At 40.7% G+C, this 26,783-nt stretch overlaps 1 protein-coding gene across 9 annotated transcripts in view; it reads left to right on the top strand.

Annotated features, from left to right (window-relative positions):
- The first annotated feature begins 11,083 nt into the window (after positions 1–11,083).
- Positions 11,084–26,783, top strand: part of PTPRM (protein tyrosine phosphatase receptor type M) — a 441,289-nt gene continuing 425,589 nt past the window's right edge. For 6 of the 9 annotated variants that reach the window (XM_063166391.1, XM_063166383.1, XM_063166378.1 and 3 more), the window contains exon 1: positions 11,084–11,403. In XM_063166391.1, the coding sequence (XP_063022461.1) occupies positions 11,331–11,403 (73 nt within the window). In that variant the 5' untranslated portion in view covers positions 11,084–11,330. The remainder of the gene's footprint in view (positions 11,404–26,783) is intronic. The other 3 variants (XM_063166415.1, XM_063166413.1, XM_063166407.1) reach the window with 1 other exon arrangement.

Genomic DNA, 26,783 nt, shown 5'->3' with positions numbered 1-26,783 from the left:
CTCTTTCTGAGTCCCTTTAATCTGGGTCTCGAATTCCTCCACCCCTTCGTGGCATCCCACTTCATTAGTGCTTCTCTTACATGCTGGGTTTTTTCTTAACTGCACCTTTCCTTTCTTTCTTTGCTATCCTTCCACTCCTTTCCTTCCCCTGACTTTTGTTTCTCCTAGAGCCTCTGCTTTGAAAATTAATCTTAGAGGAAAATTAAGAAAAAATGAGAAAAAACTGTTCTCAAAGGCATCAGGAGCAGCCCAGAAATGTTTGCTTCTCAGTAAAACCTAAAATGTTCAGTGACTAGGAGAGACATTTTCACTTTCATTTATCTAAGACAGATGCAGCTAATACAGCTGGTGTTCTGCTATTAGTGAAGAAAGCCTTGTGGCCAAGTGAGCTGCAACAGATTAAAGAAGCTGCAGCACATTTATGTCAAAATGGTATTTATAAAGGTCAACATATAACTGAAGACTTAAGCACCAGTTTTGGAGAAAGTAACCATTAGTGGGTAAAAATACTTCTAAGTAATGAGAGGAGGAATTATATGTAATTCTTGGTTCTTTCTTTTTTGTGATGTGCAGAGTGACAGCTTTCTCACTTAATTGTGCCAGGCACTATGAGTGTTACAAATATGTGACTTGTTTACATTACCTTCTTGTACAATCACTATTTTTAATATTAGCAGAAATATTGACATGCCATGGAAGTTGGACTTATTTAGTAAGTCATTCATCTTTACGATTCTGTTGTCTCCTAACTCCTGTCAGATTTCATTTCTAATTCAAGTTCATTATTTTACCAGTGCATTTAGTTGCTGTTAGCAGAGCCAAACACAAAAAGTTTAAAACTGGACCTAGAAAAAGGCGTGAACAAAATAGGCTATTTCCTTTTGGTGTCTCTAACATCTACCTCAGTGCTATCTTGTAAGAGCATCTTCAGACACAGCCTTAAGGCCAAATGCACTATAAAGACCACCCATGCTGAATAACTTCACAACAATTTTCAGACCGTTATTCCCCAAACTGATGATGGAATAATGCAAAAAGTTTCCAGATCACCCCAGCTAACATAGAACATAATCCATAGCAGGAATACTGCCCACTCTGCATGGATCCAAGTCTCCCCAGACATCCTCCTTGGTTCCAGGTTTACACAAGCTGTCTTTGTATCCTTACACAAAGCCACCAGCTGTGTCAGTCCTACCAGGAAGATGACCTTCTCTTTGTCAAACTGGATGTCCATGGTTTGGGGAATGGCCTTAGGACAGAGCCAGGCCTTACAGTGTGCACAACAAACAGTCAATTGCTCCATATGCACATCTTGACCTTGTACAAGCCCTGCACACTGGTTACCTACTTCAGGCAGCTCCACAGTCACCAAAATGTGGCAGTTCCCGTGAGCCACGATGGTGAACTCACGGGGCTCAGGAGCTTTGTGTGTTCTCCATTTGAAGAGAACAACCAGGCCTCACTCTGCCATTTCAGCATCATTGCCTCATTCTGCACAGCTGCATATCAAAATCAACATGGACAAAGGGGAGCTGTCCCAAGGATAGGATGGTGCTCAGCATCCTGGAATGCAGCCTAAGTGCTGAGGGAGCTGCACTGCTGCTACTGCCTTCACTGGGAGCAGGACTGCTGTTCAAACAGGAACAGCACTGCTGGTGGAAACATTAAAGCAGGCAAATCAGGCACAGGCTTGTCCTTCTACTAGTGTGATCATGAAAATAAAAAAATATTTTTATTTCTCTTTTTGGGTTTTTCCACAGTTACTCTGTTCCATAAGTTGTACATCCCTGGTTTTGAGGCATTTCAGAGATGTTAAGCTGGTATTTCCAGTAACAGAAGCAGTTACTTCCCATAATAATATGGATTGATGCAAAGCATTTGATGCTCAGAAAGAAGGAATTCTAATCTAGGAAACTTTTATGTTGTATCAATGTTTCTGACCACAAAGGTTATACTTAATTCATTAAATTATATTCTGAAGAGCTTTGTAAATTCACTCTTTTCACCTGAACCTTTGAATTTGGCAGAACTATAGCTCTGATGTTACAGAATTGTTTCAATCTCTGTGTTTTACAACTTCGTGGTGCCTGAGCATTAGTAGTATTCTTTTAATATTGTTTTTGTTTGTGCTGTAAGCAAAATAAGGATTTTTGATAAAAAGTTGCCCCTGACTTAGAATCTGTCTGATTGGTCCCGCAACATGAAAAAATTTTCCTCAGCAATGCTCAGAGGGAGAAAAAACATTTTCTTATTTGACAGAGATTCACCTTTTTGAGAGCTGTAAGTCCTTCAAATGTGACTTTTCATATGGGTAGTGATTTTGCCCCAAACCACACCTGCAATTCCCATTAGTAGAAGTGTGAGGGTAAAAAACCCCCAGATTTTCCACAATGCAGCTTTCCTGTGCATATAATCCCCGTTAACGTTAATCTAAGTTCTGCACAATAAGCAACAGCAGGATCAGCACTCATTTAGAAAAACAAAGTAATATGTAATGATTCACCACATCTGCAAAGCCTTCCTGAGTTTTATTTATCATGCTTTTATTTTGGCAATCACTCTTCTCATCAGAATGATTATTTAAACTTGCAAGAGGAATCCATTTCATCATTATGTTTTAGCACATACATTTATATCCATCATAATTCTTAATCTAGACTTAATAAAATAATTTACCAGTATAATGTAAAATATTAAGTAATTGATTTTTAGCACAATAGTGCACGAAGCAGGAGAATCAATAACATCCATGGCCACAACAAATTTCAAATTATCATTCCCAATGCTTTAGACAAATCAATGGGTAGTTGATTTGCTACTAATTTTATTATGTGTAAAATGTTAAAGAAATTCACTGCATGTAAATAAAGTCATTCTTTGTCTGACTACATTTCTGCTCATATTGTCTCCTGTGTTTGTTCCCCTCTTTGTCTCCTCAGAGCTACACTATTTAAATAAGCTTCCATTATTTTCAGTGGAATGACTTGCTAAAGGGAAATATTTGTGTCCCTTCAGTGGACATCTGCTGTTGGTATGAAAGCAATCAAGAGGAAAAAATGATGGTATGAAGCACATTTAACTTTCACGCCTCTTCATCATTCTGCACAAGCAAACACCAACAAGAATTCAATCATAAGTACTTCAAAATATATTCCTCCTCTTTCTAAAAAAGCAGATATTAAAAAAGGAAAATAAAGAATAAGAAATAATTACTAAATAACAATAGATTTTACATGTGAACCTTGCAACTTTTTAGTACCTCTCCTGACACACCATCACCATTAAAAAAATCATTCAAATGCTTTCAAATACTTACAAATATGAACTAAATTCTACAAATTACTAAGACAAACTGTGTAATTCAGAGAAGCCATCATTATAACATATAATTTACTTCTCAACAACTTTTTAACATATTAGGGTAAAAACCTACATTCAGCACAGGTGGTGGTGTGAGAGGTTGTACTTACATCTGTGCTCACATCCTGCCTCTCTGATGGATTCTGCATCACTGACTACTGGGCCTGCCTGCTTAGAATTGCCTCTGATGAGATGGTATTGCACTGTTTTGCAGGAGTATAAATTGTTGTTAAAGTAGACTTCACAAGAATTTTTTTTTTTTTTGGAGAGACAAGATATAAACTTCATGTCCTTCCACTCAACTACAACTGTAGGAATAAAAAGAATCTTAACTTCTTGTTCCAATAGGATCCAATTTAATAATGTCTCATGCATCTCATATGGCAATTGCATCAAAGTAAGAGCAGGAAGTTGTGTGGAGGTGCTGCTGACAGCATGAATGTTACATTGCTAAATCAGAGTTAGTAATAAAGAGGCTGAAGGAATGATAATTCCATCCATCAATCACTGTTTTTAAGACGCACAAAAAGAACCAAAGAGGCTGCCTATTTCACTTCTTCTGTTTCACAAACTCCTAATTAGCTGTAAATGAACTTTTGGGAAAACTTAATCTTATGCCAAGGCACAGATCCTATTATCTGATGCTAATTTAGAGCTATGGAAGAAAAATGAGAAAAACACATATCAGTGAATAAACTCAAGAGAAGTTCACAGGCAGAAAGGACACTAACCTTTTACTGAATGTGGCTTTTCAGTTGGCTTTTGCTTCTGTGCATTTTTGGTGGAATGAACCCAAGATGTCAGAAATATGTTTTCCCAACTGGAAAAACCATCGGAAGGGCCCTTGCAGATATGATCAGTCAATATTAGCACTGATGGCATCAGACATTACTATTTCAGTTGTCTGCTTCAGTTCTTTGCCTTTTATGAGGATATCTGAAACCCAAACTCTTGTCAAGCATTTCTAGGGATTACTCCTAAAGGGAATGTTCCATCTGACAGAAGCCTGCAGAGAAACCCCCTCTAGAAAATGGTCTATCAATGGAGAGGAATGGACTATAAAATGCTATAAAAATAAAATGCTATAGCTCTGCTGGTAAAACTCAGTGTGTGTTCCTTCTATTATGTAATAAGCATTAATTTATTTAGGAACAATTACTCTGTCTTGGAAGACTGAGAAGTTAGCTTACTTCACAGCGCTCATCTAAATTTCGATTCTTCTGGTTTCACTCCTTGACATGGTTGATTATAGAAGCACTGAATAGAAAGAATAGCAACTTGAAGTTCAAATGAGCAGGGAGAGGTGGAACAGTACGGAACTTTGAAGACAATGAAATTAAGCCTAAATTTGTAATAGAAAAGGATGTTAGCCCAGATGAATGACAAGATCAAAGCAACGAGTGACAAAGATGATATTACAGTCGGTATTTGTACAGACTTTGAAGACTGAATATATGAATATTTGCAAGTATTTGCATTTAATCAATTGTGTTTCTGCTTCTTTCCTGACCAATCCTATTCAACCTCACACAAATCTGAAGGCTGTACACTCTTGCTAGGTGTTTGTTTAACAGAGTTTCATACTTGGACTACTTTGCCCTCACCTCCTGGATGTATCTTCTCACAATGAGGACAGAGACACAGCTAAGGACATGCAAATTTTGGGAGAAGCTAAGAACAAGCAGTCAAAGAAAAACAGTGGAGATACTTTTCTTTATAAGGTATCAGAAGCTAGAACAATTATTAAAAGCGATGTAATACATTTGAATATGCAAAGGTGAAAAGTGAGATGATTTTGAGGGCAGTAATGACTCTATCAGCCTCACTTGGAATACCCCTCCACACCCTCTGCCCATCTTGTCCCAGAAATATCACTTCAGCTCCCTCTGGGGCCTTCAGCTTCTGCTGGAGCTATGGTGTAGGAGCAGTGGTCTCAATAGGGCTGCTCATGGACTCTGACGACTCAGGTCCCAGTGTGTGTGCTGGGCTTTATCTTGAATCTGTCTTATCACCTGGCTGCCCATCCCTTAGGGAGAAGCTGACCCTTCCTGCTCCCTTTTTTTTTCCTGCTCAAATTTGAGGAGGCCTGCTTCTCATATATACTATACAGACTGGTATATTTCTAAGAGCAGAGTGAAAAGCCACAACGGTTTTAAGTTTTCGTAGATAGTTAAACACAACAGTTTTGTAATAAAATGATGACATTCAGAAGGTGAGACACAATGTGGCTTGCAGACATAAAAATACATCAAACACAATGTGGTATGAGGAGCATGTTCTTCCTTGTCTGTACAAATCACATGAGTGGTAGAAGGAGACTATGTGAATCATGGCCTTAAAATGTTATGAGTTTACAAACTTCTACCTGCCTAGGCTACACTCCCTTGTATCTATCTTATTATAACAATCATGAAATAGATATTCTTCTACAATTAATTTAATTACTTTTGGGCTTGAACTAGCAGTAACCATCTCTGTACAGTGTGTTCTGTTGCTCTTTGCCTCCTTCCTGACATTCAGATCCTAAAGTTCCCCCACTGTTTTACTTGGACACTTCAGACCTTTTTCTCACTTCTATTTCAACAATTTCTGATTAAAGATTGCTACTCTCTAATGTTTTAAATACTTCTCAAAGATATGGATGTGTTTTCTTTCTCAAGCTGTAACTATGGTTTAATATCAAAGCCAGTAGTGGCCATGTAGAATTTCCTCAGCTATTGTAAAACATGTTGGGTTTTAGCAGCTGGAATCAAAGAAGACTTCGGTTTTTATTACCACCAAATTTCAGAGTGATCAAGTGAACAAAGCAAGATGTTCTTGGGACAAAATGGATGATTATTGTTGCTTGCACAAATAATTAGCAATTAAAAAAAAAGGGAAAAGGATGCAGTCATATTACACATGGCAATATCTGATAGGGAGCAGTCACAGTTGTGACAAGCGTATCTCAGTGACAAATGAATGATCAGGGATCAGTCTAATGCCAGCACACCCCAGCAGCAATAAGTAGGAAAGATAATAAGGCTCTACTGAAGATGGAACATTTTGTATGCAGCAACTTTTGCAGCTGCTTAGATTGGTTTAGATTTACCTTAGATGCCAAGCAGTTCTTTGTGGCTCCTTGGAGGAAGGGAAAGGCAAGGTATGGAGTGGATGTGATCTTTTAAGGATACTATTGGAACCCCAACCTACCCCTCAAAAAAAGGCACAGGGAGGCTTTTTTAAATAAACACTGGAGGAGTTACAGTTAAACTGAAACAGTTCTTCAGTAACAAATGAAACCATTATAGCATCTACAGATACAGATATGTTAAATATTATGAAACAGAATATAATTGAGTATAATGCAATCAATACATCCTGGCATAGAGATAAGCACACATACTTTTCTTTTTGTAGCTTTTGACAAAAATCAGCAGTGAAAAGGTAAAGAGCATCAGTAAAACTCTGAGTGAGAAGATAAAGTTACCTAAAGATAAGTGAATATTAGCTGCTCTGTATTTAAGAAAAAGCCCCAAATGGAAAAAGAAATTTTTGGCACATTTTTCCCTGACCTACAGAGATGATGTTATTTTTTAGTAGTTCTTCTGACCAAGGATTGCCTCTGGAATTTTCCTGAGCAGAAAAGTAGCTTTGATAAAACCAGAGAATTGGAATCATTGCCTGTCTTTTTTTAACAAAGCAAATCATACTTTCACTCACTAGCTGTACTTAGCTAAGAAAATGTGCCCCTGTCCCAGGAAGAAAATGACTTTTTCATTATATTTAAACAGCAGTGTTATTGAAAGATTTGTGAAGCTTGTCTGTCTGAGCTTTAAAACAAGATGGAGAGAGCCAGTGAAAATCGCTCTTGTCTAACTACTTGATAGAGCAAAAAATAGCTTTGAGCTGTGAGAGTGATGTTATCTGCTACTGAACCAAAAGATCAGGTGACAGCTGTGTAGCCCACATTCTTGGCCACTTAATCAGCATTGTCACGGGTCAAAAAACGGCAGGGTGTTTGGGCCTTCCTCCAATATCTGAATATGAGTCTTTGCTTTTCTATTTCTGCTGTAACATGAGCAAGAGAGTGTTCCTGCTTTGTATCATTATAGGGAAGGTGACTTCATGCTACAGATTATGCAGGGTGGCCTTGATGCCTTAGAGAATTTGAGATATGTTTACTTGTTCTTGCACCAGTAATACAGAATGAAAAGCACTGCGAATATCACCGGCATCTTAAAGGTAGCAGCTAAATAGATAAACACAATCTATATTGTTAAGTGTAGATGTATGCCTATCCAAAGGATCCTTCCTGACATAGGTCAAGCAGACCTCTTTCCATATTACGATAAGTATTTGGACATCAGACTTCTCTAGTCAGTAATACAGTTCTTGTTCAGTTTGAAATTTTCAAAAATCAGTTGCCAAAAGTAGTTGAGAGATCTGGAATATGGGAAAAGGTTCTGCAAGAGAATGATTAGCAAAGAGAGGGCAGCTCTGCCAGTGAAGTTTCTGTAATAAACAGTGTAATTATTCATAATTTATCATCAGGTTGTTATATTTTCCCTCGGTGGGATGTATACAAATTTCATATTTAAAAATAAAACAAAATCTTTGCAATGAAGACTGGTTATGTGCATTTTGTATTGATGTACATTAAAACCCAGAAATTAGTTACAACCATTTCCAGATTTTCTTCTTATTCTACATGTCTTACTGTCTCGTTCTTTGACTCCTTTCAGCAGGAATAATTTTATTTGTGATAACAGGGAACTCCTGTGTTCTTCAGCTGAAGTATGCCTATATAGGTAACTGTAAACAGGTATTTCTTTGAGGAGATCCAGTTCAGGAACAGATGAGAGGTATCTAAAGTATCTGTTTGTCAGTGAAAAACAATCAGCAAAGTACTTTATTTTTTTTTTCCCATGCAGATGCTTCCAATCCCCTCTGCAGCCACAGCTTAGCCTTTAATGAACTTTCTTGAATGCATTATGGGAACCAAACCACCAGTGAACCTGTGGGTTTTGTCTAGTCTTTTCCTGATGCTCCAGTTCTTTTAGTATGGCTTCTGGAAAGTTTTTATGCACGCTCCAGTACTGAACACAGTGCAACACAGCTCACCATTCCCAATCAGCCACGCATGACCTGTGTTTTCTATTGTTCTTGCGGGTTTAGCAATTCCCTGGAGCTCAGCTGTTTCTTAGATTTGCTGTAATTAAAGCAGACTGGTTGTGTCTTTGAAGGTCAAGCACTTTAGCCTCACTTCCAGTGTGACTGTGACCAAACACTCTTATAATGCTCTTCTGTAATCCTCAGAACTCGGCAACTCTCTATCTCATCTTCTCTAAACTAGCATCAGATAGCTGTGGATACAGGCATGGATTTTTCCAATTCCCCATAACAACGACAGGGTGGAGAGCTGCTGTTATATGTCTGAACACCATACTTTGCCACACTGCATGGCTGATCAGAGATATGCTTTCATGTGCCTCCGGAAATTCAGAACCGAGAGAGGTCATCCTTAGCATAAACACTGGTGTAACTGCTCGTTTCTAGTGAATTTTTAGTGGCAGATATGCCAGCAGACAAATTTTAAAGTTTATTTCGCTGCAAGTTAAATTACTTATGACACTTCTTGAGATTTAAGTTTTGTGTTACAAAGGTAACACCTTCTAGATCAGCTATACTTTCTAATTTTTGGAAGCCATAACTGCAGCTTTTAAAGAAAACAGAAATTACCTCAATTATGTAGGCATGAAAATTTTTTTTTTTAAAAAAATTGAATTTTCATTGTAAAACATCCATAGATTACCAAGACTTCGGGGAATTAAGGCAACGTCTTTTTTGGGGGAGGGCGGGAGAAGACTGAAGTTCTGGGCAAACAATGAACTCAGGGAATAGTTGCTATTGCAAAGAAGAGTCTGACGTCAGGAAACACAACAACTAATGCTATTCTGCCCCCTTGCGTTACCTCCGGAGCAGCTGCCGTCGCCCCGCACACCCCGAAGTTCGCGTCCCCTCGCGAAGCGACACGCACCGGGTCGCAGACGCACCACCCAAAACATTGTTATGACAAACAGAGCAGCGCTCCGAAAACAGCACGGTCGGGCGATCACTGCAAACGATACAGCTGTGTGCCCAAGCTCGGACTTCATGTGTTGTGTGTAGAAACAGTTCAGAATACGCACAAATCCCTAAATATGCCGGAGCTCGCACGGCCGTGCGGGGGATGGGTGCAGTTTGGAGTTCCATGGAAAGCGGCAGCGAAGCCGGCTAACCACATGGAAAAGCACGATGGAAAACAGAGGAGCTGTGCTGGAGAAAAATCAGAACCTAGAACCTGAGCTCAAGCTCTTAAAACCAGCATTATCCAAATTCTTGCTTTTATCGTTTTAGTAACCCACACGGAATAAACAAGGCTTTATATTTGGCCACAGTTGCACTTGAAAGGAAAACCTTTCTTTGAAAGCGAGAACCAACAAAAATATTTCCACCTCTAGAACTCCGCTTTAGTTTTAAAACTGTTTTAAAACCAGCAAACACATCCTTGCAGTGCCATGGACACCGGGAGCCGGAGCCCCAGCGGGAGGACGGCTGTCGTGCAGCTGTATTTCATACGTGACGCGGAGATAAATGCCAGAAGTCACACGCTGCAAATGAGGAGAGATAATTGCCATTTTAATGTGATTTTTATTTCCATCACTCCCTCTCTAACCCTGCTAATTCCTGACGTTATCCTTCACCCGCAGGACTAAGAGCTGCGCCCGTGTCTTGAACCGGGGGCCGGGCTGGGCGCTCTCCAGAGATCCCTTCCCGAAGCGCTCCGGAGGGGCGAAGGGTGGCTCTTACCGAGGGCTAGGCGAGGAGATTAAGTTTTATGAGCAGCACGCCAATGCGAAGCAATTAATGTACACGACAGTGCCGCTCCTCGCCAGCCCGGAGAACCCATTTACATCTCAATTTCCTCTCGGTATCAGCCGCTCGCCGTGCGGGCAGGGCTCTCACGCTTGCGGTTCCCGTGGAAGGCTGAGCGGTGGCCTCCAACTAGTTCTTCCGACAGGCTCCAGACCGCCTATACAAACAAACCGAAGCGCTTATGGAAAGCCGGCGCTCTGCCCCTCTCCTGCGCTTCCCCTTCCCTGTCCCGGTGCTCGGAGCAGCGCCAGAGCGGCGGGGCGGGGGCGAGACCGCTCCCCTGGGGCCGCACCGCTCGCTCCGGCGGGGCCCCATCGCGGCGGGGCAGGGACCAGCGCCGGCCACAACTTCAGCGCCTGCGGCTCTGGCAGGGGCCGGCCCGCGGCAAAGTTACCGAGACGCCTAGCTTAGATTTTTTTTTTTTTTTCTTTTGCCTCCTTCTTCTTTTCCCCCCGCGCTGTCCGCGAACTTTCGACATCGTCCTGTCTGGCACGGAGCCACGACCTCCTCAGCCGAGTCGCGCTCGGGGCAGTGGGGCGGGAAGAAGACCCGAGCTCTTCGCCGCCGCAGGCGGCAGCCGCCCCCGAGCTGCTGTCGGCGGAGGGGCCCGGCCGCCTCGCCCTCTAGCGGGGGAGAGCGGCGGCGCCGGCGGCTGGGCGTGACTTTCCCCGCTCCCTTCAGCCCGCCCGCCCGCCGGGGGGGACCGCGAGTCAGTCAGGGAGCCGAGCTGAGCCGGGACTAGCGGCGGCGCCGGCCGAGGAGGCTCCGCGATTAAGGGTGCCCCCCCGGGCACCGGGGGAGGCGAGCGGCGCCCGCACGGCCCCCGGGACAGCGGCGCGGCCGGAGGAAGGCAGACGGGTGGGCGGCCGCCGGCCACTTCGCACCCTCTTCCCTGCCCGTAAGAGCGGAGAGAGGGCGAGGAGGGAAGAACAGCCCGCGGGGCACCAAGTGCGGGAGTCCGGCTGCCCCCTCCTCGCCTGCCCCACTGGACTGGAGGGGGGCGAGAGGGGCGCCTCCTACTTTGGCAAACACTTTGGCACTTTGCTGGATTCGGAGCAGGAAGGGCTGGAAATATGGGGAAAGTTGGAACTTGCCTGGTTACTTTGGCCGGACTTTTGCTGGCGGCGGGAGCGCAGACGTTCACAGGTAAGGAGTCGGCTCGCCAGCCCGGGGCCGGGCAGCCTCCCCGGGAGCCAGGCGGCGGAGGGGCAGGGGGGAGCGCGGGCACTTCGGAGGTGGTGGGGGTTTGGTTTAGGTTTTTTGCTTTTTCTGTATACTTTTTTTTTTTTTTTTCCCCATCCCCTTGACGGGTCTGACACTTCTGAACCGCTGCGTCGATGGGGTGAAAAAGTGTCCCGAAGAGCAGCGGTGCCGGGATGCCGCTCCGCTGGCGCCCCTGAGCCCCTGACACGAAGGTCAAGAGGCTGGTGGGGCTCGGACAGCCCTAGGGCAGGGCTGGAGGGACGGGAGGGACTCGGGCTCGCTCCGGCGTTTTTCCGCCGCTGACTTCCCGAAAGTTTCCCGCTGCCCCGGCACGGGAGGCGGCGGGGCGAGGTGAGCCGGTGCCCGGCGCTCCGCCCGCCGCCGCGGCTGGCCACGGGGGAAGGAGGAGGCCTTGGGGGCTGCCCGCGGGCCCCGCGGCTCTGCCCGCCCGCCGGTGCCTGGGCACGGGCCCCCGCCGCTCCCCGCCCTGGCGCTGCCCGGAGGTGCGGCTGTGAGACACCGGGGGAAAGCCCCGGCCCCGGGCTCTGTGCAGCCCCCAGAGCGGCACCCGAGAGGGCAGGGCAGGAACTGCCCGCGTCCGATGGGTGCCGGCACCCACAGCCAGGAGCAGCCCCCGAAGTGCCCCATCAGCGGCGGCGTGCCTCTGTTCCCCGCAGCCCCAGACCTGCAGATGGTTATTTCGGTCTCGAGTCCCCTGCCTGCTCCCCTGTCTTATTTATATGTTGGAGAAACCCGTAATTTTAGACAGAATTTTGGATTGTGAAATAGTTCTTCCTGCAAAGAGTAACTTCAGAATTCTTTTTTGGTGTGTTTTGTTCCTAACATGAAGTTAGTGCAACTGAAAGCACGTTAAATTGAAGACATCTGGTCCTCAGTTCGTGCGAAGTGTGCTTTGATCTGGTGGGAAGCAATCCTTCTGACTCCTTGTTGCTCAGGCTGCAGAATAGTTTATATTTTGCACATTACGTGTTGCATCTATGGAGCACTGTAGCTAAACCAAGTTTTATGGCTGGGAGTTGGTGGTCTAGTATAGAACTTATTAAAAAAAATTAAATTTCTGGTTTTATGTTTGATTCCGCATACCTCTTGTATATGTAGCTGCATTTCCCCTAGCTTCTTGGGAGCATTTTTACTGTAGATGAGACAGAAGATCTCCAAGTAGAAAAACGTTGTGTTCCAAGGTGATATGGAACAGTGATGAAATATTTTCCAAATTCCCGTTAGAAAGGAGGGTATGCTCTGCAGCGAATTACGAAACTGGACTCAGTTATATTCGCTCTACAGCTCATTAATGTTGGCAGTCTAGTGTTCAGACTTCAATGGGAGCACTTGGTTTATTAAGATAAATCTGTAACTCACTGCTGACCTGTGTGAACTGTCTAACTTTTTGTTTAAAGTTAAGCTGGGGCTATCTCTTCTTCTGGATATTTAAGTGGCTTGTGCATGCAATGTGCTGATACTGTACTGGGATCAGCACTGAAGTGCTATTCGTGTTGCTGAAGAACAATCCCACATTACTGTTTGATTTGTATCTGTTGTATTCATTTACCTGACATGCTGTGGAGAGAGCAGTGCTATAAACCGTGAACAATTCACCAGTGACTTGTGTGTACAGTTATTCCAAGGGTGCAGTTCCACACCATCTGAAGTACTCAGAGACTTCTATTTACAGTGAGATGGCAAGGGATGCAGAATCTGCCCAGTTTTCTCCCCATGTGTTTTTATGTATGTGTATGTTAAGTACTGAAGGTAAAGATTATTTGTGAAGATGCATGTGCAGAATTTTTTCTTTCTAGTGTTGGTTCTCGGCACTTGGAACAAAATTGATGAAATTTCCATTTTTGTGCTTTACCACATGAAGCCTGTGTCTGGGTATAATTTTTGCTTGGGGGAAAAATAATGCTGTTTCTTTTGTTAAAACCTTGATGGATCAGCGTCATAGAAATTAAATGACAGAAAAATCCATCCTTGAGTTGGGTAGTTATCTTTTGTAATAGTTGTCCCCTATTGCAGAACGGAGTTACATGACTAACCTATGAAAAGTTTAAAAACAAACAAAGAGAAAAGAAACAAAACCAACTCCACACATGCTCTAAGCATAGAATAGCAGTGTGTGAATTGAGTGCCTGTGGCATTTATAGTTCTATTTTTATTTTGTAACCTTTTCTAAACTGACTGATTTGTTTCACAAAGATTGGTTCTAGTGTTGTCTTCAGCAATTGTCTTATTTGAATTTCTTATTTAGAAAATAATCTTACTGAAAGATCAGATCTTGGCTTTTTAAGGCCTGGGAGCTTTCAAGTAATCTTTTGAAAGCAGCTTAACAGTTAATAACAATGAGATTTTCTCTGAGTCCTTAACTAAAGATTTTAAAATTCTGGATTCATCAGTTCAAGAAGTAAATGATCTCAAGAATTTGAGTTTAAGAGATGCTACTCAAAACATTGTCTTAAATGGACAGTACTACTTATCCAAAGTTTTTAAAAGTAGCTGGACTCTGCAAGATTAGTTTTGGGTTATTTAACTATTTTTTAGTTTCTTTCTGAGAAACGATAGCACACCCAATTTAGCTGGTTTTGTTTATAATTTTAGCAAAATGTTATTATGTCAGTCTCCCGTGAAGACTGAATGTTAATATAACTAAAGTTCCTGAAAAGTGGTGTTCAGTCATAGAAAATGCCACTTGATTCCATCTTCCTTCGTCCACCTGCTTGGTAGATTATTCAGGCTAGAGACAGCAATTCACTCCTGTAAGGGATTTAGGTCAAACGTAGAGATGGGGAAAGTTAAAAGAGACATTGTAAACATAAATATTTGGTCTCCATAAAATTAAGAGTCTGGATGGGATGAGTTCTGTCAAATACAAAAGTGGGGAGCTGAAATTGAAAGCGAGGAAATGTGTAATAGAACTTGGAAACTGTGTTTTTATGAAGGCATTCTTATTCAGGTAGATGTAAATGTGCACACAGCCTGGATTCTGAAATTGGTGTTTCTTGGTTACAGCCTGACTCGTACAGAGGGAGGGCTATTATTAGTCTGTTACATTCACTTTTGCTGTGAAAAGCACCAAGGTTGTATATCAACGCTCTTTTTGTGGCACTGGTTTAAAAAGTTTTAGTTTTTCTCTGAGTACGAATGAGTCTTGTTGCAGTGAGAGGGATGGACAGGCTGATTAAAAATACTTGTGGGAGTCCCTTTGTTATGAACCAGGACTAGTGGCAATTATGAAGAGAAGAAAAGGAGGAAAAGTGCTGTACAAAATTTGAAAATTATTTTTCCTAGTGAGTAGTAAAGGCTTTACGTAAAGAATAGTAATTCTCAAGCTGTTTAATGGATTAAGAATACAAAACCTTGCATTCTGAATAGATGTTGTGCCTTAGACTCATCTGTTCATTTTTGGGTGTAGGCACTTTAAAAAGAAGGATCACATTTTCCAGAAAAGTGATGTAAGGAAGAAGTTTGACATGCTGAATTTGAAACTTCCTGTGATCACGTTGATGTTTGGTGACTGCAGAGAAAAGAAAGAATATAGGTTAAGTCTTCATAGGCCCTATCCTAGCTGAAATGAAGCTCCTGGCAATGCCTAGAAAATAAGTTTCTGATATAATTAGCTGTGTTTAAAGAGATTTCTCAGAGTATTCAGGATCTCTGTTTGAAAGTCTGTGTTAGCTATTCTGATCACTTTAGCAACAAAGACCTCCAAGTGTAGTTATATCTCACTTTAGCAAATTCTGCTTCTGTTTGCGTTGTTTATTCCACCTGCTTTTCTTTCTCTCCACACATCCATCAAGTCTGTACTCCTGCATCTTCTAAGGGAAGTAAATGCCAGTGGAGATGCAGCTTTATTAGTGGCTGATGCAGTTTGTCAGCTCAGCTACAAAACTATTCCAGCCACAGGTCACAGCATGGACTTGGCCTCACTAAACAGTGAGAGCTGTGGTGGAAGGTTCTCAAACCAAACTTCCCACTGTTCAGAGATTTTTGCTGCTGCTATTACAGCTGTTAGGTGAATAGGTGAATGAATTGATTTCTGTTTTACGTCTAAGATTATTCTTATTTAAAATACTCCAGCAAATGAATGGAAGCATTTTGAAAAATCTGCTTCTAAGTGTGGTGTTGTTTTTAGTTTTTGGGGTTTTTTAAAAAACTTTTTGCAGTTATAACAAATGAAGTAAAGTTTGTCTTCCCATGTCAACTGAGATGTGCTTTAGAATGCTTCAGGTAGAAATGAGTCAGGGCTTTGGAAGTGGCACAGTTCATCAAAAAAGAAACTGTGGTGTGTATGTTTTTTTAAAATTTATTTTATTTAGCTGTTCTGGTTTCAAAAGATAGTAATGAAAGATCATCAGAAATTAAAAATGAATCTTAAAAATTACTGCAGGGATGTAGTAACACTGGGTGAAAAAAATGCTATGGTGTTCATTTGGTCTCATGAGTTAGCAGTTGTCAGAATTCATGAGGAAAACAACTCAGTGTTCTGAAACAATACAAGCGCATATAATATATGAAATAATAATATCTTCAGTGCTCACATAAGTTGCTAGATTGGCAGCTAGAGAGACCTAATCCCCATGCAAATCACAGAACACGTTAGGGTAGAGTGGGCAAGCTTCTGGACTCCACCGCGCTAATGTCACTTGAGTCTGACCTGGCGATGTGGGGATGGTTTATTTCTCATAAACGCTCACCCACACCCTGCCACGGTCAGTGAAAATGGCAACCAGGCGAGTTCCTGGTGGCCAGGCCAGTTCTGCACCTTCCTGCTGAGGCAACCCCTTGTGTGTGCATCACTGGATTCAGCTGGGGGGAAGATAATAAGTGTAGACTTGATGGAACTAAGTCCAGTGATGTTGTGGGGTCAGGATCTGTGAACTGATCCTGCGTTTCACGTGTTGCAACTTTATGCTACAGGAAAGGCTTTTTGAGAGGGATATCTCTAGTGTTTAAAGCTTGTTAGTATCACTGTCAAACTCTTATTTCTGTGCTATGTTACTAAATTCTGAAGATGTTTTCCCAGGAAGTGACATGCAATTACAAACCTTTCAGCTACAATTATGACTCTCGTGGAAGGAGGTATTAGTTTTGAAAATTTTCCCAGGAACAAACTGTTAATGTGTGAATGCAGCTGAATTAGCTGCTCATTTTCTTTAAGAAAAATTGAGAGTCTTCTCCTTATTTAATTTAATTTCATTTTATTTTGTTGATAACTTCCAATTCTCTTATTACTGATGTGTAATGTTATATGTTAAAACATGATTTTGAGATACTGAAACCAATTTGGAACATATGGTCATGTATTTAGAAACAAAAAAAAAGTAGCAATAAATTTTCCTATGTCAGTCTGTTCACCTCAATGTATTCAGATACTTCTCTCTGAATCATTTTGTCATGTCTTCCAGAGTTCTGCCTGCTGTGATCTACTGCTGATCACTAGGTGTAGCTGCATCTCTAAATCCATTTTTCTAAGCATAGGAAGAGAAAGGGCTGTAAGCTAGGCATTGTGAGAATGTAGGTGTGTTTGGAGGTGGGGAGGTGTGAAAACAGATGATGGATTTTTGTGACCTAGAGAATTTTAATCCATTGGTGACTTGTTTACATCAGTTTGATTACAATACAAATTAACTTTTAATTGCATGTAAAAAGACCGATTTCAGTATCAGTGTTAGTATTCAACAGAAAGATGTATGAATGCTCTAATATGACAAAAATACATAATAAAATGCATGAAACTACAGAGAAATTGTCAGTACTTTCCTAGTGTTTTAAATGCAAGAACTATTGCTGCAGAGATCTCATAATCTTTAAGAATCAATCAAGATGGTTAAGATAAACCTTTAAGTTTTGAGGGAGTACATGTCTCCCCACAACCTATTAAGAACTTTTCTAATCCATTCAGAATAATTATCTATGGAGATGATGTTGCTGTCTGTGGAATTCTATTTCCTTTTGGCATAAGGAAGTGTTGTGTTGGTTTTCAAGCCATGTGGCTTCCATTAATGCTGTGAGGAGATACAGAGGGTAAGGTGCCACATATGCTTTAAAAATGAAAGAAAGACATATTTGTGCCCAGATTTTTGAGAGTAATAACAGTAAAAATTAAGGTGCATTTATGCCTCTGATGCATACCCATGCTCAATACCTGCAGAGAATAGGAAAGAAGTGTCTCAACCAGAAGTGTCTGACTCAACCAACAGTGACCCTTTGCCACGTAAGGAGCAATGGTAGGAGAAAAAAAAAATAAAGACAGTTGTTCAGACAAAACCATGGCAATATTAGCAGAAAGGAGTTCTGAAAACAGGTTAGACTTTATATGTCCTGAGGGGGAATGTTGGGAAAGAAGGAGTAGCATTTGCTGGAAGCATGGAAGAGATGAATGTTACTAGAAGAGATGATGTAAAAAAAATACTCTGAAGTCTAAATGGTGACTGAATTACTTGTTGAAAACAGGAGTGAATTTATAATTATTCATGTTTTCTTATTTTTATTATCTTAGTTTTCAACACATTTGTTTTTAATAATGTGTATTCAAGGCTCAGATATGCCTTCTGACAGCTTTACATAGCAATAGTTGATTATCTTTACACATATGATTAAATGTAATGATGTTAATGAATCTTTAATTTTTTTCTGCAAAATGGTGTAAACCCAACATTTCACTTATGCCTGTTTGTTTTTCTCCTCCCCACCCCCAATGTGTAATCCACCCTAATTTAGAAAAATAATTTTTGTTTAGAGTGAGATTTTTGTGGGGTGGATTAGCTTTTTTATTACTCCCCCCTGTTTTTTTGTCTTTCTAATCTTCTTCACTGTTAAGCCATTATAAATATCTCTTACAGCATTTTTTGTTAATCACTAGAAATGTGTTTTTGCTCTGGAATAACTAACAGCTAATTACCTCTTTTATCACTTCAGCTCTTCATTTTCTAGGAGAATGAAATAGAGCATCACACGCCTGTTTTAGAGCAGATTTTTTTTCCATCACACATATTTTTGGGGGATTTTTTGCTTGTTTGTTGTTTTGTTGCTTGGGTTTTTTTGTTTAAGGCATGGTTATTTTAGGGAAGTTTTCAGAAAGCTCATGCTTTATTATCTTGAATCCTGTCACATCTTTTATCCCAAACTAAAATAAAATCTGGTTTAGACTATTTATAAATAATGTAGTGAATAGAATACTTTTGTCAGTGGACCTTTGTTTTAATTCTGTAGCGCATAAATTTAGGCTCATTAGGTGAAAGAACAGTTTATTTGTGCTGGTAAGATTCTAACATAAGATAGAGGAGCATATTACAGGAGTTTCTGTGTACTTTCAGGTGGATAAAGAGTGGATCAGTAACCTAATACTTAAGATTTGCTTGTGGATTGTTACAGGTAAATTGAGTGGCTGTTCAAGTGTTGTTTTTTTTTCCTGGTGAATATACATTAGCCTGAGTAAATAACTTCCACCCCTGATATGTGGAGTTACATACTTGTGTGGATGTCTGTAATCTGTGTGCTAGTTTGTATGCCCCTGTCTCAAAGTTGGTGAGTTACTACCCATTAGCAGACCTTTGCATTTTTCATGGTGTACTTGACGCAGAGGTGGTGGCAGGGAGGGGTTGTGTTTTTCTTTCCCTCTATGGCCGAATCCTTATTTTGGCAGCTGGTGCTTAGTCATGCTGCTATGACTGATGCAGTAGTTTGTGACCAAAAAGTGGTCAGCTATATGCACATCTTAAAGTATTGGTTACCAAGTCTACATAGATTTTGAGGGTAGAATTTCTGAGCATAGTTTCTCATAGTTTCTGACAAAAAGAGTGTTTCCAGGTTGTATCTCAAGGAGAGGTGAAGGTTTCCTAAAGGGATTCACATTGTTCTCTACCTACATGGAAACTTCTGTTTGTCTCACTTCAGATTTTTTTTTACCTTCATGCCTTTTTACTGTTCTAGCAAACAGTTTGGTGAGCAGTTGAAAACAAACATGAAAGTCAATTGTCACAGCAGACCTTACTGTTTCCTCTGTAGCTGCTTACTTTAGTACAATTGCTCATTCTTCTTACATGATTTAGATATGTTTTGTTAGAAAAATTTTATTGTTACTTCTTCCATCTTCCACCCTTCTCATTCACTGTGAGAAGTCCAGCATTTCCTAACAAATGTGCAGCCTGCTCATAGTGTGCTCAAAGGTGTGGCAGAAACTTGAAAGAAAATATTTTTGTTTCAAGGTGTTTCACACTGTTTGCACACCTGTTGGGCCTATAAAGCATATTATAATTGCTGTTATGTTTCTGTCAATCAGTGTAATTCAGGAACAGGAGTGTTCTGATGATTAATTTAGAAGTTCATAGTTTTTCTATAGTTTTTCTTTTTCCTCAACTATTTTAAGATATGTCATAAAATCTTAACCAAGGAACTCTTTTCCCTCTTTGGAGCTTTCTGACCCTGGAGACTTTCCTGGTTCTGTGTTGGGATGGCATTGCCTCACATGAACCACACCCCTGGAGGACAGCATGAAGAAGACATATGTGTGTGTGTATATCTATATTTATACAAGTTTTTTTTAAGTTCCTGTTGTAATAGTTGCTTAGTGATCAGAGCTCCCACATAGATGTGGGAGATCCAGGTTCAGCTCTGTGCTCTGGCGTTTGACTGTGACATGGATGAGGATCTTCATAGCCAGACTAGTTGCAATTTCTTTTTTCTTTTTTTTCCCACATGGTTCAGAAATCTGCTGAATTTCCATTTACAAAACATTAAAAGAAAGGAAAGTGATAACTAAGAACCCCAAAACAATTTAGAGAAAATCTATAGCAGCCGCCTGTCACCAACTCTAGCTTCAGTTTTCCCTGGAAACTCAAAAACATGGTTAAATACTGTCCTGTGTTTAGGAGATAGAGGCAGTTATGGACATTTCCAGGAACCATAATTCTCAGTGGGGTAGTTCTTGTGTTAATGACTGAAAATAGCTATAGCCTTTTTCCTTTAATGTTACCTTTTCTAAATTCTGCAGAGTAGATGAAGATTATTTTACAAAGCTCTGCATTCAACACTTTAATATAAGCATTTTACATAACACATCACTTAAGCTTTTTCTTTTTAACTTCTGCAGAGACAGCTTGATACTGAAGTAATTTCTCCGTTATGTCAGATAAATTGTTGTCCCAGTAATAATTTTGAGGCACTGTGCAGCTGATGCCCTTTTTACCGTGTCTGAGAGATGTCATCTTGACTCTGTCCTAGCTCCTAGATCAGGGGAAAACCTTTGCAAGCAACTTTCTAAAAGGGAGAGAAGGCTTTTGGGGTTAGGTCTGTGAGCATCACAGACCTTGTGTTGGCAAATGAACAAAATCAAAAGACAGCTAAAGTTAACATCTATTTAAAACCTTAAAGGGTGAAAATGTGAAATGGAAGCTTGTATGTTCCCATTACATTAGTACCTGCTGTTTACGGCAACAGAAAAGCACATGGATTGAAGACCACATTTAAAGTTCATGAGGTGTGTTTTATTTATTTTTACATCAAGAATTGTTGTTAGAATTGCCTCCATAAATCTAGGCTAGTAAGGGATTTTATATGAATTGGCATACTGCTTTCATTTGTGGAATTGGAAAATGCCGGGGTTTGTTTTATTTATTTAGGAGTGTTTGAGACAAGCACACGCCCTTTAGAGCAAATATGCATTGAAATTGCATTGGGCCCAGGAGCCCAAGACAAGTTGAAATACACTCTTGACACATAAGACCCCTGACTTCTGCAGCAGCCATGCACCACCAGCAGATATGGACAGGGGTTTTTAAATGAGTCTTGCAAGGTTTCAGAGATGGATCCTTACATGTACAGTTGCTCTTTGGGAAGTTTGTCCATGAGAATCTGGTGCTTCTTTGCAATCCTGAATTTTGGGCACTTAAATGTTACCCTTGTTAAAAACTTGCCATGGCCACAGAAAGGTGTAAACATAAAAGGCCTTAAAATGTTCTTGAAATTTCAGCCCAGTATATAGTATAAGATTATCCATGTAAGGAAATAGCCCCTTAAAAATAATTTTCCTCAGCTACTTCTGTTTTCAGTCATAGACAAATATACTGCAGTGCCTGTGGGTTGACTCAGTGGCAGATCATAGCGGACTGTGAACTTGAGCCTTATTCACCTGTATCTTCCTCTGTCATGCAATGAATTGGAGTGTGGAAGAGCAGATACTAATTCTGTCTTGGAGTAGGGGTGAAGCATATGTTCAGGCTGAGAATTTCAGATAAAGACTGTCTGGGCTTTATCTAGCTGAATGGCCAAGGTCAACTCAAGGGGAATTAGGGAATGTAAACGGTGCATGCATTTTCTGCTGCATTTGAAATTTTTTCTCTGATTCCTTGAGAGAAACAGATACTGCCTTTGGAGGTCTAAATTTTTATTTTGGAACGTGTCTGTAATGACTTGATGAATGGAAGTGGAAAGCAGCAGCTGTGGAGTCATTCTGGCATAAGTCAGAAACTACTTCAGAGGTTTTGGTTATATGGATTGGGTTGCAGTTTACACTGCAACATGGAAACTTGCATTTTTAAAGTTACTGCTTGCCTGTTGTTTCTGTGGGCCCATGGCAAAAAATGGAACCAGTTTCTGATGTGTAGCCCCGACCCCAAGACAGCAATGCATGCTGTCCATATTTTTGAATTACATTTAATTTCAAAATGAACATAAACTTGTGGTTTCATGTACTGGCCCACAGTAAATCTCCTTCAGTCAGGCACTGTCTGATGTGCCTGTTTGCTTCAAATCAGTGCACATAGTGCGTGGATCACAGCTTTTCAAACAACTGTTTGGGAACCACTCACTGGCTGTGAGTGAGAAATCTCACGTTTGCAGAACTCAGTCTGTTGAAGTCTTCACAAACTGCACTATGTCACCCTAGATTTGTAGCAGTGAAAAATTAATTCCTGCTTGTATGCCAGGATTAAAAAATGTGTATTTCTAGACCTCTGGGAGGAGGACTTCAAAAAAAGGGATCTGTATGCTTGAAACTGACTTTGAGCAAATATGTGACATTAACAAGCCTCCCAATTCCCATGATTTCAGTGCTTTGACTCTGCCCAGTAGTCTAGCAATAAAAGAAAGAATTGGCCAATTATAGTAATCTTCCAGAGCTGTGTACTGTGGAATTTTGTGCAGAGGAAGAGGGAGGGTTCTTACCTGCTCTCAGTTCTAAAATTGTGCTTTAACACAATGTATTTCACAGCAAATACAATACATATTTAACAAAGCTGTTAACCACCAGGCCGCCTTTAAGAATACATTGCTTACCTGTCACCTCCTGAGCTCTCTCCACTGCCTTTTCTTTGTTCGTGTCAGCTCCTCATCACTGTGTTCCACAAATAGAATCATAGAATGGCTTGGGTTGGACGGGGCCATGAGGATCATGTAGTTCCAAAACTCTTTTCATGGGCAGGGACATGTCCCACTGGACAAGGTTGCTCAAACCATGTCCAGTCTGGCCTTCAACACTGCCAGGTTGGGGCATCTGCAGCTTCTCTGAGCAACCTGTTCCAGTGCCTCACCAGCCACACAGTAAAGAATTTTTAACTAATATATCATCTAAATCTACTCTCAGTTGGAAGCCATTTCCCCTTGTCCTATCACTACACTTCCTGAAGAAGTGTTCCTCTCTGGCATCCTTGTAGGCCCTATTCATATGCTGGAAAGCTGCTGGGAGGTCTCTGTGTGGCTTCTCCTCAAATGACTTGTGCCATGCTCTGGGCAGCAGTGACTGGGCTGGGGAGAGAGCTCAGCCCTAGGATGTGCAGCTCTGATGTGGATTTCCTGTTGTGTTGCTGTGGGGCACTTCTGCCCTTCCAGTCTGGAGAAGTGTGTGCATGTTTTCAGAGGGCTGTAGAGCCTCTGGGTGGCTGTGGTGGAGGCTTGGGGATACAATTCCTGACTGCCTGGGTATCATTCATCACAAGTTAGGGGGTTTGCCTTTTTTATTTCTCCTTGAGGCAGATAAGACCAAAAGGGTCCCATGCATGTGGTAGCACACATGACAGCAAAGCATGTGCTTATGAGTAAGTGCTGTGAACAAGTGAGGTTTAAGCCTTGCTTTGCAGTGAGTGTGTTCACACAGTACGCTTGATAGCAGCAGCAGGCAGTGCTGGTGGGGGAATGAGATACAGCGGCCAAATCTAGATTTCAGACCAGATGGACGTTGTTCATAATATTATTTGGGTGTGAATCGTTTTTACTAGAGTGTGAAGTAAACTGATGAACTGATTTTTTTTGTTTGTTTGTTTTCAAGCTATAAAGAATTAGTAATACTGGCCCTAATTATACAAACACAAGCTTAAAACCTGAAGATGAATACAGTCAGTTTTGGGCATACTGTCAAAGTAGTTAGAAAAAGCTCCTGTTATTGTAAGTAATTCAGATTTTAACACAAGTCAGCAAGAGCACAGCAATATTGGCATTTTGTAGAAATGTAGTTACATGTATAGTTTTCTGGAAATTGGAACGGCACTTTTCAAACACGGCAGTTGAAATTTTAGTTTCTTATGATAAGGAGAGTGGTTTTTTATGATAAGGAGAGTGCTTCCATTCTTAATAGATACAGAATAAAGATTTGGAAGACAGTTGCTTCTTTATTCAATTACTGTAGTTAGATACTGTACAATATAATTTCCATACCTTGGGTTGACCTAGGTTTGTCCATGTTGAATTACCGAATTTTGGGCCTTGTTTCTATGTGCACTTCTAGTGCGTATGCAGTGTATTTCATGCTACTGGTACATATTTTTACTAGTTATAATTATGCTTTAAGATGAGCTCAAAAGTTACCACTCTGTACTTACTGTGTAAATTATTATTGTGGTTCCTGCTGATGAAATTTCAATATATGAGCAGGCTGCTGGCCATGCTCACATCATCCTGTACAATGCAATATATGTTCCCATTAGCAGAAGTAGACGTGGTCTATTAAAGCATTCAAGTTCTTACTCCCATATTGAGAGCAGCAGATTCCTTCTTAATCCTCATATAGCTGATGTCTCTGCTGGAGTGTTAATAGATAGTCTAATTTGTGAGCTAAATTACTAATTGTATTGTGAGCCTAAACCTTATTAAGCCTTTTGTGTAGAATTAGATCACAGAGCTTTGGGAAGCTGAATGCTGGTTGGATTCTGTTTCCTCTCTTTAATGATGGGAGCAAGTTTTACTGGAGTCTTCAGCACTACGTAGCTCTGAGACTGCAGCTGATTTCTTTTGCTGGTTTCTACAGTATCACCAGAATCAGAAATTTGAAAAGCAGGGTGACTTTTAAGACTAGCTGAAGGTTTGCAAACAGCGTCTCAGGTATCTGAAAGCAGTAAGATTAGCTGAGGTGAGGTCATGATTGGGACTAGAAAAGGATTACTCTGATCTTGTGTACACGCCCTGGGTGCTGGTCCATATATGTGAGAATAGTTTAAATCATTCAAAAACTGTGTAATGGCTGCAGTTGTATAATGGGATAATGGATTTAATAGAGGTGTGTTCCTGTAATAGTTCAGGTAGATGAACTCTTAAGTCACTTGAGTTATTTTTGTTTCTGAAGGTACTCACTACCCACCTAGAGATGGAAAATATATGCCTTATCAGACAGCTATGCCATAGATTTTATGAGCACTCCTCATCTGTTTCTGTTCAAATCCATCTTATTTTCAGAGCTGGTTTGTGCTCCCCACTCTGACTTTGCCTTGGAGTCAGCCTGTTAATGCAGCCCAGTTGGGGATGGAGCTAATTGCCTCCAGCAATGAATCAGTAATAAACAAACAGAGTGGGACCTAGTGGATTTTGACATCACTTGCGATAAATTTTTATGTTGATGTGGAAGGTGACTGTGAACTAATGTGCCTTTGAAATAGGAATATTGCACTCAGGGAAATTAATTTTCTTTAAGAGAAAGTTTACAGCTACTCCTTACATTTTCCTGTGCATACACAAGATAGAGTTGCAGTGGTATGGAGTTTTACTCTCTGCACTTTATGCACAACAGAACTCTAAGCTCTTGTGAGAAACTGGTCTGTTTCACACCTGAAATTCTCAGAGCTCTGTATGTACTTAATGCCTTTGATCTCTGCTATTGTAAATTACTACCATTTGACATGCACGGGTGATAAATGAAAATAATAGGCTGTATAGCTTGCATCACATCATCCTATATTTTTAAAGAGCTTTTTCTGCTTCTGTTCTTGCATTACATTTAGTGTTTCTGCATCAAATTTAGTAATATACTTTCTAGAGTACAGTAATAAAAAAATTGATGTCTGTCCTAAGAGAGAGAAAATCAGAGGCTTCAGAATTGGATTGTTCCATGTACATTGATTCTCTCAAATTAGGTATTGTGTTTTTTATTTTGGTATGGTGAGTAGAGCAGCCAAAAGTCATTGCCAAAAGCTAATTGTCTTCAGGTGTGTTCTACAGAAGTCTGAATTTGTTTGGAGTTTCTGTGTAGCTCCCAAGTTTATTTCTTTTTTGAAGTATTTTGCTAGGTGAATAGTTTTTGAGGGAATTTTTGTATGTCAAAAAAAATCTAGTATTCACTTGATCTTAAATTCACTTAAATACAATCTGTCTGGAGATGAAAACTCAAGGGCCCTACATTCTAAATTTCTGCTGAAGAGGGATAATCATGCTGAAACTCAAAATTGACCTTCTCTACCTTTTGGTAGCAAATGCAACTCTCACTGGCTTAGATTTGCAGATGAAGTAGTTTTGAGATCCAGGAATAAGAGAACTTCAGAGGTTTTTACATGCTTAGTCAGAGGCATGGCTAGGAATGCAGTGACTTCCAAATCAGGCTGCTGCCTCTGTAAAAGAGTCAGGTCACTGAGGCACACACTTCATTAGAAAGGCTGAACTAATGTTACAAACCCTAAAGGCCTAACCTGATGTCCTGGGACGGACTAAGTGATAATGCTGTGCATGTATTCAGAAAAGCATGTTAATTCCTCCCCCTCTAGACTCTGTGCTTAAAAAGTACTTTTATAAAGAGTGCCTTTCTACTCTGATTTTGTTAAATAGTCTTGGTGAGTTTTATAGTCTGGTTCTGATTGATTTATTTGTGGGATGTGTTTGGTTTTGGTTTTGGTTTTCTCCCTTAGGATGACAAGTGGTACTGAACATCAGTAGCATTTTTGCGGTGATTTTCTTCATGCTCTTTTTGTACAAAAGACCAGGAGTTTGTTGATAAAAACATCAAAGTTGTATATATATGCATTTTCGTTCAATCTAGTACACCATTTTCTCTCTTTCTCTTTTTTTTCTCCTTTTTTTTTTTTTTAGGGATTCTTGAGCACCTGTAATTAGTG

This window comes from Melospiza melodia, chromosome 1, assembly GCF_035770615.1.
Source record: "Melospiza melodia melodia isolate bMelMel2 chromosome 1, bMelMel2.pri, whole genome shotgun sequence".
Classification (NCBI taxonomy): Eukaryota; Metazoa; Chordata; class Aves; order Passeriformes; family Passerellidae; genus Melospiza; species Melospiza melodia.
This window is presented reverse-complemented; position numbering and strand designations above follow the sequence as displayed.